The sequence below is a fragment of the Malania oleifera genome, chromosome 10 (assembly GCF_029873635.1).
Source record: "Malania oleifera isolate guangnan ecotype guangnan chromosome 10, ASM2987363v1, whole genome shotgun sequence".
NCBI lineage: Eukaryota > Viridiplantae > Streptophyta > Magnoliopsida > Santalales > Ximeniaceae > Malania > Malania oleifera.
The window spans coordinates 93416175-93433850 of NC_080426.1; the positions used below are offsets into that span (position 1 = coordinate 93416175).

At 37.0% G+C, this 17676-nt stretch overlaps 1 protein-coding gene across 3 annotated transcripts in view; it reads left to right on the plus strand.

Annotated features, from left to right (window-relative positions):
• The window catches only part of LOC131166417 (isoamylase 1, chloroplastic), a 119970-nt gene that overhangs the window by 14435 nt on the left and 87859 nt on the right, over nucleotides 1-17676 (plus strand). For 2 of the 3 annotated variants that reach the window (XM_058124948.1, XM_058124946.1), the window contains exons 5-8: nucleotides 1756-1847; nucleotides 4476-4617; nucleotides 4694-4804; nucleotides 9754-9839. In XM_058124948.1, coding sequence (XP_057980931.1) covers nucleotides 1756-1847; nucleotides 4476-4617; nucleotides 4694-4804; nucleotides 9754-9839 — 431 coding nt within the window. The remainder of the gene's footprint in view (nucleotides 1-1755; nucleotides 1848-4475; nucleotides 4618-4693; nucleotides 4805-9753; nucleotides 9840-17676) is intronic. The other variant, XM_058124947.1, reaches the window with a different exon arrangement.

Genomic DNA, 17676 nt, shown 5'->3' on the forward strand with positions numbered 1-17676 from the left:
AACCCTTAGGTTTGAAAGGAGTAGTACATCATCTAATATCTTTGCCACTTGTCTTTGAGTCATTGATTCTGCCGCCACCGACTCTGTGAGAGGAGTAAATAAATTTTTTTTTCCTGCCCTCTAGTATTTTGGAAGCCATTCTTGAGTTACCTTTGGCGATGGGTTCACTGCTACAATTATAGGGACAATGGATCTTACTCCCTTAATCTTTCTTTTGTTTTGTAAATTCCTAAATCCCCCTTCAATAACATGTCGGTTAGTACAATTACAAGGTTGCTAAATTGTTTTGTAACCATTTTACTTAGTTATTGTTATTCAGGATTTGAAGACAAGGAAGACGATTGGCACAAGATGTGAGGCTGGTGGGCTTTAATACTTTGAGTTGTTCTCTCCTTCTATTGGCTGCAGTGCTGCTGCTAGACCACTTCAAATCCACTGTCACCTTGATCATCCTTCGTTAGGTAAGCTAAAATAGCTAGTTCCTATTTGGAAGGCCAAAAGACCTCCCAAAATTAAGGGTTTTATCTTGTTGGTCATGCTTAATACAATCAATAACAGTAACTTGTTGCATATTAGGAGACCATTGAAGGCACTTCCTCTCGATGTTTGTGTGCTTTGATATAATAATTCAGAGACAGCATCTCATCTCTTTCTGCACTTTGATTTTGTTTGGAGAGTGGAAAAAAAATATTTGGTGTTCTGGGAGAAAGCTCGGTTTGTCTGGAATTGGTGAAGGACTTTTGGCTGTATCATTTGTGGGTTTTGGAAGGAGAAAAGACAGGGCAGCCTTATGGAGACGTAGTTTTTTTGGCACTGTTGTGGGGGTTATGCTTGGAACATATTGCACGTATTGTTTTGGGGAAGAAGTTGAATGGGTTGCTGGTTTGAGAAAGAGACTCATTACATGGGGTCATTGTGGTGTGTTCTTTATGGCATTTTAAAGGAGTGAGCTTTTTGGATGTTCAGTGAGATTGGCATAATCTGATGGCTTGATTGTGGGAGATGTGGTTTTTGGTTGTTTACTTTTTCTTTGTTTTGTATTTTTGTTCTGGTTTGCCCCAAATTTTCTTTAAGGAGATGTCTTTTTCTCCTTTCTGTATATTCTTAATCTATTATGAAATTTCTTCTTTTGCTTAAAAAAAAAAACAATTAAACGACTAGTTCCTATTTTGAGTGTTGCATCCAATCTTGAGTGCGAACCTTGTTACTTGTCAAAGCACCATTGTGTTTCTTTTGCATCCCGAGTCAATAAACGGGTCATCACACCTTTCATGTTAGCTCATTTTGATGCTTAGGGTCCTAGTTGTGTCACATCAAAGTTGGGGTTACTACATTTTGTTGCATTAGTTGATGACTGTTATATGATATCTTGGTTCTATTTAATGAACAACAACAGACCATCAAAGATAAAAAGAAAAAAGTAAAAAAGAAAGATAGCAACACACTCAAGACCACAAAATAAAACTAGACTAAATTAGCCAAGGAAACCCCTTTGATGGGAAAGTGTTGGGGCGGGGTAAGGAAGTTCTAGGGTTTAAATCCTAAGAATAAAGTGTTCTATAAACTCTTTTGTACAACTCTTCATATCTCTGGACAGAAGCATCGGACCTACAAAGATTGCTTCAAGGATACACTGTAATCTTAGTAAATATATGATTCTTTGAGAAGTCTAATGATTTTATTGGACTGTCATGAAACCATTTAGTTAATCATTGTTGATTACAATAATTTGTAAGTTGCTGTTTCATTGTGCAGGAACTCGGGGTCAACTGTATAGAGTTAATGCCATGTCATGAGTTTAATGAGCTGGAGTATTTCAGCTACAATTCTGTCTTGGGTGATTATAAGTACACAGTTTCTACCTATTTTCACTGTCAGTTTTAAAAGTAATTCATTGTTTCTATCTTACATTAAGTAGTAAGAAATGTTTATCAAGTTTGTAATGTTGATCAAGTTTGTAAGGAGTTAGATGTAACTATAACTCCTTCTGACCTGGTAGGAAATTATTAGTATGCTTAGTTTCTTTGTTATACTGCTGCTGGTGTTCATGTTTCCCTGATTCTTTCATTACTCTGATTGCTATATTTTTTCACTAGGCTAAATTATTTTTTTGATAGTAAAAGAAGAATTTCATTAATAGAATAAGAATATACAACTAGGAGAATAAGACATCTCCTTAACATAGTCTAGAAAATCAAGATAGAAAACACAAAGAAACAAGCTGAAAACTACAAAACAAAAGAGAGAAAAACCGACACGAACTAATACTCCAACGTATAACACCAATCGTGTTCAATATTAGAAAAACTCATCCCCTTAAAACTCCCCTGCTCCACACACCAAAAAGAAGCCAAATAGTGTATCTTTCGACGACTTCCCTAGAAAAATACGCACATTATGCTCCATCCACAGCCCCCAAAAGACTGCAAAAAAAGAACATTTCCAGAGCACTGCCCTTTCCTTTTTGCTGCCAAAAAGTTCTCCATTGTCTCAGAAAACACCCAACATTCGGCAAAATACCTAATAACTTGTTCCACGCCCTCAAGCTTAGTCACTATGAATGAACAAATGTGAAGATCATGAACAATTAAAATAAAGAACACAGATGTCTAGAGAAATAGCCTTCAAGGTCTCCTAGCTTGTAGTAAGTTATTGGTATTAATTCTATCAAGCGCACCCAACCAGATAAGAGCCTTGATTTTTAAGGGGATTATGGTCTTCCAAATGGATCTATAGAGAGGAAAAGGTAGATTAGACCTATTAAAAAAATCATAAAATGATTTGCAAAAGTATACCCCCGAAGGATCCAAAGACCAAGACCACCTATCCTCAAAAGAAAAACGAAAATTATTCAACAAGATTAGCAAAGTGGATAGCTCTACCATCTCCTTATTATTTGACAATCTACGAAAGTGGAAATACCAAGAAGGCAAAGGATCACTTGGATCAACAACAAAAGAAGAAACGGAACCATCCTGCCCTGAGCTCAGGCGAAGAAGGTGTGGAAAAGAGGTGGACGAAACAACATTCCCTAACCAATGGTCTTTCCAAAAAACAGATATTACTACCTCTGCCCACCAAGAAATTAATATGGGGAATGAAGGGGGGATGACTTTGAGAGATAGCTTTCCATGGACTCTCCGAAGAACATTTGAAGCTCGTTCAGCATCCCACCCATTCTCGTCTAATCCATACTTTTAACAACTAATTCCATAGGGAAGAATTCTCTGGAGGAAACCACCAAAGCCATTTAGCCGAAAGAGTTGTGTTTTTAGCACCAAATTTCCAATCCGCAAACCACCCTCCTGATTAGGCCTAATCACTAGTCCCCAACCTACCAAATGATCCCTAAAACCCCCTACCTTCAACCACAAGAAATCCTTCATAATCTTCTCAATCTTATTAGCAACCCCCATTGGGATATTGAAAATTGGAAGAAGATGTGAAGGGATACTAGAAAGACAAGCTTGGATAAGTGTTATTCTACCACCAAAAGAAAAAAGAGCGCCTTTCCACCCATCTGATCTCTTGGAAACCCTTTCCACAACAGGATCCCAAAAGCTAGTAGATCTAGGGTTTGCCCCGAAGGAACCCCAAGATAGTACGCAATACCACTCTTTGCCATATTAATCTTAAGCTAGATACCTTCTTGAAAACATCAAGGAGACCCAAAATATTCATAAAGGAGGGTTTATGTACCTCTAATCGGATATAATGATACTAGGCTAAATTATTGGAAGGCTATCTAAATTTTTGATAGGATCTGTCCTTACTTTGGGACGACACCTTACCCTCTGCTTTATGTCTCTTCTCTTTATAAAATTTCTTCTTCTATCCAAAAATGAAAGTATATGTCTTGTTCTTGTCCAAGAAAGAATTACACTTAAAACTCCAAAATTGTTAAGTAGAGAACAAACTCAAAAATTGTATAGTAAATACCCTACTGTCTGGGAGTGACTTAAAGAAAATCTCTCAGCTGTTGAATGAACTCTAATGGCCTCCTAGATGAAGTACTTAACCTTTGAACACACCGTCGCAATTGTACAAGAAACCTTTCTCTATCTCTTTCTTGGAATTACGTCGATAGTTAAACTGTTGAAAAAAATCACCTGGAATGTTGTCTCAGAAGTCAGAACTGGAATGTTACTTTAATCAGTTCAATTTAATTGGATAGGTGAAACAAAGTCCACTGGAAGGCAAAGTTTCCTGTGGAATGTTGAAGAAAATAAAATGCTCGAGTAGGAAATATAGTAGCAAAACTTTAATTGAAAAGTGTCATGCTTCTTAGGCTTTGCTTTGTAAACTCAACTAGCTGTTTCCCAGTAGCAAGTAAGGTAACATAAATTTACAAAATTCCATCAATATGACAGCCATCTTATCTCAATAAGAATCAACAACTGAAAACAGAAAAATTGGTTTATCACCTTTTCAAACATGTTAATATTATGTCTTATAAAATCCCACTTCCTGTCCAGGGTGAATTTTTGGGGATACTCAACTGTAAATTACTTTTCTCCAATGATAAGATACTCATCTACTGGAAACCGTAATTGTGGCCGTGATGCAATAAATGAAGTCAAGCTTCTTGTCAGAGAAGCACATAAACGAGGAATTGAGGTGATGGGTTGTTGCAAGACAATAGTCATTTTTTTTTTTTAACAGTTCAGTGAATTTTCCCCTAATTTGTGTTTAGCAGGTGCTCATGGATGTTGTTTTCAATCACACGGCTGAAGGGAATGAGAAAGGTCCTATTTTGTCCTTTAGAGGAGTTGATAACAGTGTCTATTATATGCTTGCGCCTAAGGTATATCTCACGAAATCTTTGTCTCTGCTGCTCTGTTGTGAAAATGGTTGGAAGTTTTGGGGGCCCGGGGGGGGGGGGGGTGGTGTAGAGAAAGAATGAAGAATGTTTTTTTAGTTAATTATGACTTATTTGGAGGATGCTTTTAGTTTTCAAAATAATTAAAAATTGTTGCATTTTCTTCAACATTTGTTGGTGGTTATCTTCATGAGAATGCACTTAAATATGGTTTACTTTTTGGGTTCATAATGCTGTAACTTTATGAGAATATTAGGAGAACAAATTTTTGCTTCCCCAACCAAGGGTCTTAATCTTGTTCAATTTGCTTGATAGATTCAAGGAAATATAATTTTTTTGTTTTGTTGAAAGAAGCTGCTGTCTCTGCTGCTTGGACAAATTAAAAATCTTGTGAAATTAAGGCATTAAAGCTGGCCTCATGATTGAATGCATCTTAGTTATTTTGGAATGCATTATTAATGTTAATGAGTCATTTCAAGGTTTTATTTAAAATTTCTGTTTTTTCCTACTTTTAGTATATAGCTGTTTATAGGGTTTTAGTAGTAGTTTTGTGTTCGAGTTACAGCTTTCAAATCATTTTCCGAAACATGAACTTTGAATTGATCTGTTAAGGCTTGGATCAAATACAATAATAAATTTTAAAAGATGACGACTTCATTAAAATTGAGCAATCCATATCTAGAATGAAGAAAATAGTTAAGTGACAACACCACCATGAGGCTGGTACCACCCTTGCTGTCTCCGTTGCCTCATCCCCAACCTGCTATGCCGTTACCCGAGACTTAAGTGACCATTGTCGCTTGTCAAACCAGAACCCAGCACCCTATCTCTTTCAGCTTCTCCTACCATCTCTAGTCATTCCAATTAGCCATCTTCAAAACTTTACCAAAAAATGTCGCCAACCTCTGGAGAGGAAAGTGCTAAGACACTTTCTTCATGGCTTGCACCATCAAAGCAGACCAGAAGTCTTTTTTGTTGGGTGGGCTTTTGTTTCTCATTGCTTAGAAGTGTGGAGAGTCAGGCATGAAAGCCTAAATTTGCGTGTTGCAAGAGGCTGAGTATGCTTGGGTCAGAGAACAATTGCATGAATTCTGGTTGCAGAAATCTAAATATCAGTGGATTAAATTGTTCAAATTCAGGAGGGCTATTACTTGTTTTTTGGATCTAACATCTTGGGACAGTTAATTATCATTGAGAATTTCCTATGTACCGGAGGAGGAAGGTCATCCCTGAGAATTTTCTGATGGCATGGAAGCTTTAGAATGGTGATTGTTCTTTAAAGCGCTGAGAATACTAGACACAAACCTATGTCCCTGGCAGGTGCCTAATTTGCAAGGACTGCGGGTCAATCAACTTGGTGTAAAGATGAGAGAAATACTTTCTTCAGTAGGATGTCATTGGGCCTTGCTATGCAGATATAATGAAATTTGGACTATAATTCGGCCAACAATGAGGATTTTCGGACTAAGTTTCAAACCAAAGATTTGAGTTTGTTGAAAATTGAAATACTTCTTTGGTATAGATGTATCTAGATCGTATGGGAATTGTTTTGTCATTGAGGAAGTATGTTCTTGATCTGTTGGATGAGACTAGACTGTTGGGATTGAAACCGGTTAATACACCCATTGATCCTAATAGCAAGTTAGTGCCGGATATGGGTGACTTGTTGCCTAATCCTTGACAATTCCGGATACTTGTTGGAAAGTTGAATTATCTCATAGTCACTCAGCTGGACATATCTTTTGCAACAAGTGTTGTGAGTGAATTTCTGGATTCTTCAAGGATAAGTCACTAGAATGCAGTAATTCACATCTTGAGATATCTCAAAGGTGCACTTGGGAGAGGTCTTTTATATCGAGATCAGGGTCACACTTGTATTTAGGGATATACAAATGAAGATTGGGCCAAGTCACCTTCCGACGAAAGATCCACAACTGGTTACTGTATCTTGATTGGTGGTAATTTGGTTTCTTGGAAGTAAAATAACTGTGGTGGCTAGGTCAAGTGCTGAATCAGAGTATGGAGCTATGGATCAGACTACTTTTGAACTTGTTTGGTTGAAGAACATGTCGGAAGAATTAAGGTTTCCACATTCTCAGTCTATGGAGTTGCTGTGTGATAATCAAGATTCTCTTCATATTGCCGCTAACCCGGTCTTCCATGATCAAAGAAAACACATTGATGTTGATTGCCATGTTGTTCAGGAGAAACTTGTGTAGAAGTGCGTTTACGACTGCTTATGTGAAGTCCAATATGCAGCTTCCTGATTTGTTTACCAAAGCTTTGGGGGATGCTTGTGTTAAATTTATTTGTAACAAGCTAGGAGCATATGATATCTATGCTGCAGCTTGAGGGGGAGGGATAATGGTTATTTTAGTCTTTTAGTATTATCATTAAGTGTGTTAGTGTGTTAATTAGTGAGAGTTAGTACGGGTATTATAGTCATTAGAATGTACTTGATTTGTATTATAAATAAGGGAGAGACCTATCTTTGAGTTAGGTCATTCATTTTAATCAAAATCTCCACATAAACAATTAAGGGTTTATGAACGACAGAAAGCATACATAGATGTCATGTCACTATGCAGCTCATCACTCTTTTGACTTTTGGTTCTAGAGATCCATCCTAGTGTGACTTGGATTGGCCCATTGCTCACTGGAAAGATACTCAAATACGTATGCAGCAGTCCTTAGTTTCTTATCTTATTGCTCATTATTATATATATTTTTGATAGCAAAAGAAATTCATTAATAGTAATGGAATTTAAGAGGGGGAGAAAAGGCATCAACTAAAAAAATCTAGAATAAACCAGAGATCTCATTGCTCATTATTATATTTGGGTAGTCCTATGTGTTATTTTGACTTGTTTATTTCCTCTGTTTCTATACCTTCCTCACACGTTGAAGCACTTGGTAACCTTGGGTGGAAGCATACAATGGGTGTAGAAATAAATTCCTTGACCACTTGTGGGACATGGGACTTGGTATTCCTCCTTTTAAAGAGTTGGTTAGGTGTCGTTGGGTCCACACCATTAAATAATTGTTTGCCTGTACTATTAAACAACGTATGGCTTGATTGGTTGCCAAGGGTTACACCCAGACATATGTTATTGATTATATTGAGACCTCTCCTCTTGCTCAACTAAATTCTATTTGTGTATTAATCTCATTGACAACTAGTTTTGGTTGGCCCTTATAGGAGTTGGATGTGAAGAATTCCTTCTCATATGGAGATTTATAGGAAGAGGCATACATGGAGCAGCCTTTTGGGTATGTTGTTCAGGGGGAGGATGGTAAAGCATGTAGGTTGCATCAAGTGATTTATGGTCTTAAGCAGTCTCTTGGAACGTGGTTTGATGAGTTTAGGGTAGTGGTCTCTACATTTGGTTTTATCTAGTGCTACTTTAAATATTCGGTCTTTCGTTCACAAAAAAGGAGGCAGTTGTGGTCTCCTAGTAATTTATGCTGATGATATCATCACCAAGAATAGTGGCCACAGCAGGATTGAAGATGTTAAGCAATTGATTGAAGCTAAATTTCAAATCAAGGACTTTTGGGGTACTCTATTACTTTCTAGTATTGGGATTGTACAGGATTGGAAAGGGTTAAATCTATCACAGAAAAACTATACCTTGGACATGCTAAGCGAGATTGGTTTTTGGGACAAGTTGTTACTTCTATGGTTCTTAACATGAAGTTGTCCAAGGATGTTTGATCAGACTTTGAGATAAATGTCGATATAGGCAATTGTTTGTCAATTTGATTTGCCACTAGACCTGAATATATTTTTTAGTGAGGAATCGAGGATGGTGAGTCAGTTTATGAAAAATCCCAAATGCCTGCATTGGGGTTTGTAGGATTTTGCGGTATCTCAAAGGCTCTTTTGGCAAAGGTTTGATATATTAATATATAAAAAGCTGTGAAATCATGGGATACTTTGATGCAGATTGGGTTGGTTTTGTTGATGACCAAAGGTCTACTACTGGATTCTTTACATTTATGATTGGTAATCTTGTTGCCTAAAGTAGCAAGAAAAGCTAAAGCAGCACATCAAGCTCTGGCTCATATTTAGAGTGAGCTTATGTGGCTAAAGTCTCTTATGTTAGAGATGGAATTCTTGGTAATGAATGTGTTTTGTGATAATCAAGCTGTTATTTATATTGCTAGCAGTCCAGTATTTTATGAGATGACAAAGTGCATTGAAGTTGATTCTCATTTTGTCAGGGATGCTGTGTTGAAAAAGGTTGTGAGGACTCCCTTTGTTAGATATGTGGATTGGGTGATATTTTTACAAAGCCTTTATTGAAACCTGCCTTGTCTAGTGGCTGTAATAAGGCTGGGGAGGTGATATAGGGTGGGAGTGTCAGAAGAAAATATGTTATTTTAGCAGTTAGTTTGTGCGAGTGGGGGTATCTTTTTTTCCAAGTATTCTTGTATTCTTATTAATACATAAGAGGGCAGACTTGGAGAGTTAGGTTTCATGAAATTGCTACCTCTTTTTTCTCGTTTTTTTTTTCTTCTTTTCTTTTCTTTTTTTCTCTGTCTTTTCTTGTTTGCTGTCTCTTGACTTTACAACAATGACTATTATTATTATTTGTGAAAAAAAAACTTTGATGTTGCACGAAATCAAGTTCAAAGCACTAACCCAATCATTTGTCTTTATGTTTATTTGATATGGATAGACTTGAAGATCTACCGAAATGGATGTTATTGTGATAATGATTTTGAGTTTTGACCTACTAGCTAGAGTTTGTGTGGAGCATTTATTGACAATTAATTAGAGCATTAAGATCCATGTTTGAATGTATCCTTTCTGGTCTGGTCTCAAAACAATTTGGAAAGTAAGGTGCTTGATTTCTGCTTTGGAAGTTAAGTAGCTGTTTAATAATTTAATATTCCTCTGAGCATGAAATAAGTCTTGTGTGCTTTTGCAGGGAGAATTCTATAACTACTCAGGCTGTGGGAACACCTTTAATTGCAACCATCCCGTTGTACGGCAATTTATATTGGACTGCTTGAGGTAGATTAACCACAATGGGCCCATGCTGAATTTTTTTTTATCTGCCTATAATTTCAATACTAGATTTTTCCATTTGAAGAAAATGTTGGTTATGCTTAGTCAATTATTTCTTGGAGATGTTGCAAATGGTAGTTGTTATCAGCCTGTGTTTTTTCCCGTACTTGATATACTATTGAATAATTGGTAAATACATTTACTAACATGGTCAACTCATGGTAACAACAAAAAATTTTACATTTTCATTAACAAAATTATATAGTAAGCAGTACTTGTTCATACAATACCACTTCTTAGATTCTTAATATGGGAAAGAAATGAGCCGTGTGCTACTCTTTTCCTCTTTATGTGTAGGGAAGTATTGGGGTTGATGTGGAGATAAATAGACTTTTTTTGACGTTTATTACATATTAGTGATTTTCAAGTTTAACCTTCTATTTTTCATGGAATAAATTTCATGAGTGCCACAACAGGAATTGATGAAGCATGCAAAGTAGGCATAATCATAATTCAGTATTTTTCTAGGATTTACTGTATTAGGTCAATGCCCACAGATTCTTGGAATTTGCCCATAAGGTGCCACTTGACTCTGGAACTTGAAGATGCCCCCATAGAATGACGTTCCTAATAATCTTGGAATGCCCATCTCATGGGAATATTATACAGTTAGCATTATAGGATGCTTGGACTGTATTTAACATGGGAATTTTGTTAGGCGTTTCAATAAGATTACCCAAATACGCTGTAATAATATGTGAAGAACTGGCATGTTTTCATAGTATATGAATATATGTATTTTAATATTATAATGTTATATTGCTGTCTTATATATTTTAGTATTATGAATTTGTATGATATTGCAATGAATTATTTCATCATATTTTATTGTAGTAATATTACAATTTCATAAATCCAGTGACATCTAGGATTTTATTTTGGGGAAGTCACACGATGAACATGGGGTAAAGTGTGCTGGGATTCCTCGCATTGTCTTGGATTTGGGTTATCTTGAGATATAACTCTTAGGTGGGTCAGCAAGTCCCCCGTCCGCCCCCCTAAACAAAACAAAAAAAATGAGATCTTATTAAAGAAGAAATAATGTACAAGGAGGTTAGTAAGAAATCCTTCTATTAAAGCATGAAGTAAATTTAACCAAAAAAAATCAAAATAACTATGCTTGCCAATCCCGCTGTAGATCTGAAAAAACATGATTCCTTGAAACAACCAGCTGCAAAAGATCAAAGTGATTACCATTTAATGAATCCCATTCCAAAGCATGGTGTACACCAACTTTTTCCTTGTAGAGATGGGTACATTCCAATCCAAGCAAATTCCCCAAAGCAGCGAAAAAACGCACATCTCTGTAAAGACAAGGCATCTTTACTCATACCAAATGTCGTAAGAAAATACAAAAAATGATCCAGTGACTTTGGACAAACCCAGTTCTCTCCAATTTAATCGAACAACTTATTCTTAACCCTACAGGTGAAAGAACAATGCAAAAGAAGATGAGAAGCTGACACTGAACTATCAAAACATAAATTACATGCATCAAGCGAATGTCTTTGGAGGCCTCCTACTTTGCTGCATATTGTTTGCTTTAACCCTAATAAGAAAAACTAGCCAAATAAAAACTGAACCTTAGAGTGGGAAAGACGTATTAGCTCTAAACAAATGGCAAAAATATATTGAAAATAATAAACCACTGAAGAACACAACTGAACTTTACTCCTATTGGAAGGATATCAATCCCCCAACAACAAAGAAAGGTTGCTCAACCTCCCTATCATTACGAGAGCTACAAAAATGAAATCCCAAGAGGTTGTATAACCATTAGAAATCAAAAAGGAAGAAATGCAATTATTATCCATTGAGAGAGGGCAATAGAGATTAGGAGAAGAGATGAAAAATCCAGTATTGCCCCACCAAATGTCTTCCCAAAAGTGAATTCAATGACCATTACCAAAAAAATTTGGCATTAGGGATGAAGAGGGTAAATCTGCGAAATAAAGGTCTAAGAACTCAAAACACACCTTGTTTCAAAATTTGCCTCCCTCCCATTTGTCTGCATGCAAAATTTACTTTAATAGCTTTGTGCCAAAGAATGTTCACCTTTGACGGAAACAGCATAGCCATTTACCCATATAAGCAGTGTTTTTACACACCAAGTTACCAAACCTCTATTTGAGTCCTACAAACAATCTCCCAGCTAATCAAGTGATCGCTCTTTCCCCCAACCTGTAGACCAAAGGAAATCTATCAAATCTTTCTCAATTTTACTAGCTCCCTAACATGTGATCCAAAAATTGAAAAAGTAATAAAAATGGAACTAGAAAGACATGCCTAAATGAGGGTGATATGACCATCTAGAGAAAATAAAGCACATGTCCTTGCATCTATACCATTAGACCCCAAAAAGCAGAGGACCTAGGAACCTCTAAATAAGCCAAGGGCCACTGTAAAATACCACACCTAGTTGAAGAAGTCAACTAACTCAACCCCGAAGATCTATTAGAACTAAGTATAATGACATTAATCACCCTCTCTAACCAATTGAAATGGTCTTTTGCCTCCAACTCTTTACTTTAAATTGCATCCTTGCTCATTTTTTGACGAAACTTGCTTAGATGCCTTAAAATTCAAAAGGCTTTCTTCTTCCTCTCTCCTATTGAAATAATCAAGCTTGCCTAAAATGCTAGCCTTCTTAGCCTTAATATCCCCAAAACATTAGCATTCCACCTCTTCTAGACATCTTTAAGAGAAAAAAAGGTTTTTCATGAACCTAAATCTTTCACAACCCATCTCAAAATCTTCACATAAAGTATTCCTAACCAAAGAGTAAAAAGAATGATGATGAAGCCACATGTTCTTGCACCAATCTTGATGAAACTCCTTGCAAAAGATTATAAAGTTCATCCTCCTACTCACTATAATGAAAAAACGAATCTAGACAAGTGGCATAGCCCTCTTGCTGCCCATTGACAAAGAGAATAAAGCATTATCCAAAGGAAGATCCCTAAACTCACTCCCAAATAAATCTATTTCTATATACAATGGGTAATTGAACCTCCTCCTTTTTCTCTCTAGGAAATTTGATTACATTAAAATCACTCTTACCTAATCTATCTCGAGTAGTATTACATCGACCCACCTCCAATCATTTCCTATCTTATGGGAATCTAGGAATGTGCCTTGGGGTCCCACTCCTTTTAGGTTTGAAAATATGTGGTTAGATCATGGCTCTTTTTAGACCCTGGTAAGGGATTCTTGGATGAGGATGTGGAAAGGGGTTTGGAGGGGTTTAGATTTATGGAGAAATTGAGGAGATTGAACAAAAAAAATGAAAGTGTGGAATAGGGAGGTTTTTGGAGATATTTGGTTTAAAGTGGCCGTTATTTTAGGAGAATTGGAAGAGATGGATAGAAAGGAAGAAGGCGTGACCCTTTCAAGGGGGGAAGAGGCAAGAAGGTTTTCCTTGAAAAACAAATAAGAAGAGCTGATCTTTAAGGAAGTGAGAAGTTGGAGGTAGAAGACGAAGTTTGAATGTGTAAGAGATGGTGATTGTAATTCTAGATTTTTTCATAGGATAGCTAGTGGGGAACTGTGAAAGAATTCAATAAGGGAGATGGAGGTGGATAAAAGGGGGTTATTATCTTGGATTCTAACAAGATTGCCTTTGAGATCACTAATCTTTATTATAATTTGTATGCTGAGGAGGGTGAGAGTAAACCTATGGTGGAAGGATTGGAGTGGGATCCTTTTCCAGTTGATAAGATAGCTTGGTTGGAGATACCTTTTGAGAAAGAGGAAGTTAGGGCCGCAATTTTTGGGATGGAGAGGGATAAAGCTCTTGGTCTAGATGGTTTTAATTTAGCTTTTTATCAAGATTGTTGGGCTGTTGTGAAGAATGACCTAATGAAGGTTTTTAATGAATTCTATTGGAATGGGACTTTATGTTAAGAGTAGGGGTGGCAAAACAAGTTAACGGGGGTTTAGGTGGGTTGTAAATGGGGTTAAACGGGTTTGGGTTCGGGTTGACCTGTTTATTAACGGGTGACTAATATATAAACCCAAACCCGCCCGTTTAATAAATGGGTAACCCGTTTAAAAATATAATTTATTTATTTTAATTTTTTTTAAACATTTCATATAAAATGACAATTTTTTTAAAAAGCACTTATTTATTTTATTTTTTAATATCTAAACAAAAAAACATAAAATGTAGGAAATAGTACATCTTTTTAATTAATAACTTTTAAAAAAAAGATTTAACAAGGACAAAGTGCAAAAACAAAGCTCAAAGTATTCAGGTAAGTGATCAAGGCAGTACACCAAGTGCCAGAAGCAATTATGCAATACGCACAGAAAGAGAGAGAGAGAGAAAGAGAGCCCACCAAGCAAGGATCGATTCATAGATCGATGGCAGCAAGCATCAAAGAAGCAACAAGCAAGGATCGATTTACAGATCGATGGTAGCAAGGATCAATTCACAGATCGATCGATTCATAAATTGATATGGCAGTAAGGATCAAAGAAGTGGCGTCTCGGTGGCTCGGCCAGGGCCTCTGTGGCAGACTCTAGAGACTCTCCATATCAGAGATGAGAGTTTGAGATGAGTGGAGAGTGATGGATGATGGCTCATTGGTGAGAATTTGAGTTGAGAGACGGAGAGAGATGGATGATGGCCGATCGCACTGCATAGCGCAAGTGCGCAACCCAAAAGGCCAGAACGGAGAACCCTAGCTGCCTGCTCCTTCGGAGTCTTGGACCTTCCTCTTCGTTTATTGTTTCACAGAATCACAGTTCACACTTTCATGTTTCAGGAATCAGGGCATTAGGGCAACAACTGCAACACGCAATAGGAACAAGGTTTTTGCCTTTCTGGGTTAATGGGTTATATTATATCTATAGCAAGATAAATAGGTCACTCAGCGGGTACTCGACCTAAACCCGCCCAACCTGTTTATTAAATGGGTTAGGTTAGGGTTGACTCATTTAAAAACGGGTCACCTTATATTAAACCCAAATCCGATTTAAACGGGCGGGTCATGGGTCACCTGTCGGGTTCTGACCCGTTTTGCCACCCCTTAAGTAAGAGTATTAACTCTACTTTTATCAATTTGGTGGTAAAGGAAAATAGGTCCATTAAGATTTCTGATTATAGAACAATTAATCTAGTGTCTAGTGTTTATATAATAATCACTAGCTAATATGTAAGTCTAGTGCTTGATAAGAATATTTTCTAAGGCTTAGAGTGCTTTTGTGGGGTGAAGACAAATTGCGGATGAATGAAGCCATCGAGGATATTAGGAGGAAGAAGAAGAGGGGGTTCGTTTTTAAGTTGGATTTTGAAAAAGCTTATGATAGAGTGAGTTGCAACTTTTTAGATACGATTTTTGTGATGAAGGGGTTTGGTGAGAGATGGTGTAGATGGATGAAATGTCGTATGTCTAATGTGAATTTTTTGGTGATAGTGATTGGTGAGCCTAAATCTTGGTTTAGGGCCACGAGGGGGATTAGACAAGGGGATTCTCTTTCCCTAATTTTGTTTGTTTTATGGTTGATAAGGCGGTGGATAGAGGATTAGTGAAAGGTCTAGGATTGTGGTGGGAGGTGATTATTGTGTCACAACTTTAGTTTGCAGATGATGCTGTCCTTTTCCTAGAGGATCATAGGCCTTCTTTTTTAATTATATTAGGGCTTCTCCAAATTTGTGAAAGGGTGTTGAGTCATAAGATTAATATGGGGAAGAGTGGTATTGCGGCTATTAACGTGCCTAAGGAGAGTGTTGGGGAATTAGCTTTGGAAGTAAGGTGAGCTGAGTTGGAATGGCCACTGCCCTATCTAGGGTTTTCTTTGGGGGTTAATCCTAGATCAGTTAGTTTTTGTGATCCGGAGGTGGAGAAGTGTCCAAGTGTTTAGATGGGTGGAAGGGGAATTTTTTCCTTTTGGGGGTAGGATTACCCCAATTCAGACTTGTCTTTCTAGTATCCCATTGTATTTTATTTCTATTTACAAAAATGCCTGCAGGAGTGGCTAGTAAGATTGAGAGAATTATGAGAGATTTTAGATGTCAGGGGTAGGTGGTTTTAGGGATCTTTTGGTGAGATGGGAGGTGGTTTGTAGAACTAAGAGGAGGGTGGTTTGGGTCTTGGAAATTTGGTGTCTAAGAACACAACTCTTTTGGCTAAATGGCTTTGGCAATTCCTGCCAGAGGATTCTTTCTTGTGGCATAAAGTTATGAAAGCAAATTTGGACTTGATGGGAATGGGTGGCATACTAATTTGGGTTCTTGATGTTCTTTGGAAAATATATGGTAATCTATTTTTCAGATTTACCTTCTCTATATTTCCCATACTAAATTTGTGTTGTGTAAGGGCTGTAATATCTGTATTTAGAAAGACGTTTGGTTGGGGAATGTTGTTTTGTCCATCTCTTTTCGTCTCCTATTTTCTTGAGTTTTGAACAGAATGATCCCATTTCTTCTTTTAGTGTAGATTTGGGCGGTCCTTTACCTTCCTGGGATTTTCACTTCAAAAGATCCTTGAATGATTGGGAAATAGTTATCTTCTTTGTTGGTCACACTGAATAATTGTAGGGTATCTTCAGAAGATGATAATTGATCCTAGTTGTTGGATCCTTTAGGGGTTTTATTCTTGTAAATCTTTTTGCAAATTCTTGGTTGGCACCAATATCTCCTTTCCACCCTGCAAAATTATTTGGAAGGCCAAAATCCGCTCTAAAATCCGTTTCTTTGGTTGGTTGTGCTTAATAGGATAAATAGTAATGACTTGCTGCAGATTAGGAGACTTTGAAAGGCTCTCTCTCCAAATATATGTGTGGGTTGTTTTGATTGTTCAGAATTTGTTTCACATCTTTTCTTGCATTGTGATTTTGCTTGGAAGGTTTGGAACAAGCAATTCAATTATTTTGGAGAAAGTTGACTCCTCCAAGGATAGTGGAGGAGTTTTTGGCAATGTCTTTTGTTGGGTTTGGTAGGAAGAAGGAAGGAATTGCATTATGGAATTGTGCTTTATTTGCAGTGTTTTGAGGTTTGTGGAAAGAAAGTAACTTGCGTATATTTTTAGGGAGGAAGTTATCATGTTTTCTGGTGTGGGAAAAGGTTCATTTGTTGGCTTCTTTATGGTGTGTGGGCAATGAAAACTTCAAGGGGATTTGTTTTTCAGATGTTCAACACGATTGGCATTCTCTTCTTAAGGCCTGCTGATTTTCTTTTGCTGCCCTTTACATTTTGTGTTTTGTGTTTTTTTTTTTTGGTTTTCTATGGGAGTTCTCATATTTCGTTAAGGAGATGCCATTTCCCCTGATTGTGCATTCTTTCTCTATCTAATGAATTTCTTCTTTTATTGAAAAAAAAATCACCCCTTACAATCTGTGAAGGAGAACAAAAGCAATACAGTCCATGTATTTCATCCAGAAAATAATGTGGAAGAGTGCGCGTAATATGACCATACCCCACAAAATGAAGTATACTGTCATTGATCCTGTACCTCTTAACTTCGAATAAAATTGAACGCAAAAATAGACCTACTAGACTGTCAATTCTAGAAAAAAGAGTGAGTTATCCCACACAATAAAAATACCCCCAGCCACACCCAAAAAAGAGAGAGCCTCCAACTCCTTACAATTACACTTGCAAATACTTCTAAACTAAACCAGCAACCACCCCCCTCCTACCCCCACAGCAGGGGCCCCAAAAAAAATTTTCCACAAAGTTCCTTGGTAAGGACAATGTCAGGAGAAATCTCTATTCAAAACCTCCTTAAAGCCCTCTTCCTAAGTTCTCATAATCCCTATGGTCTTAAATTTCACAAATTTT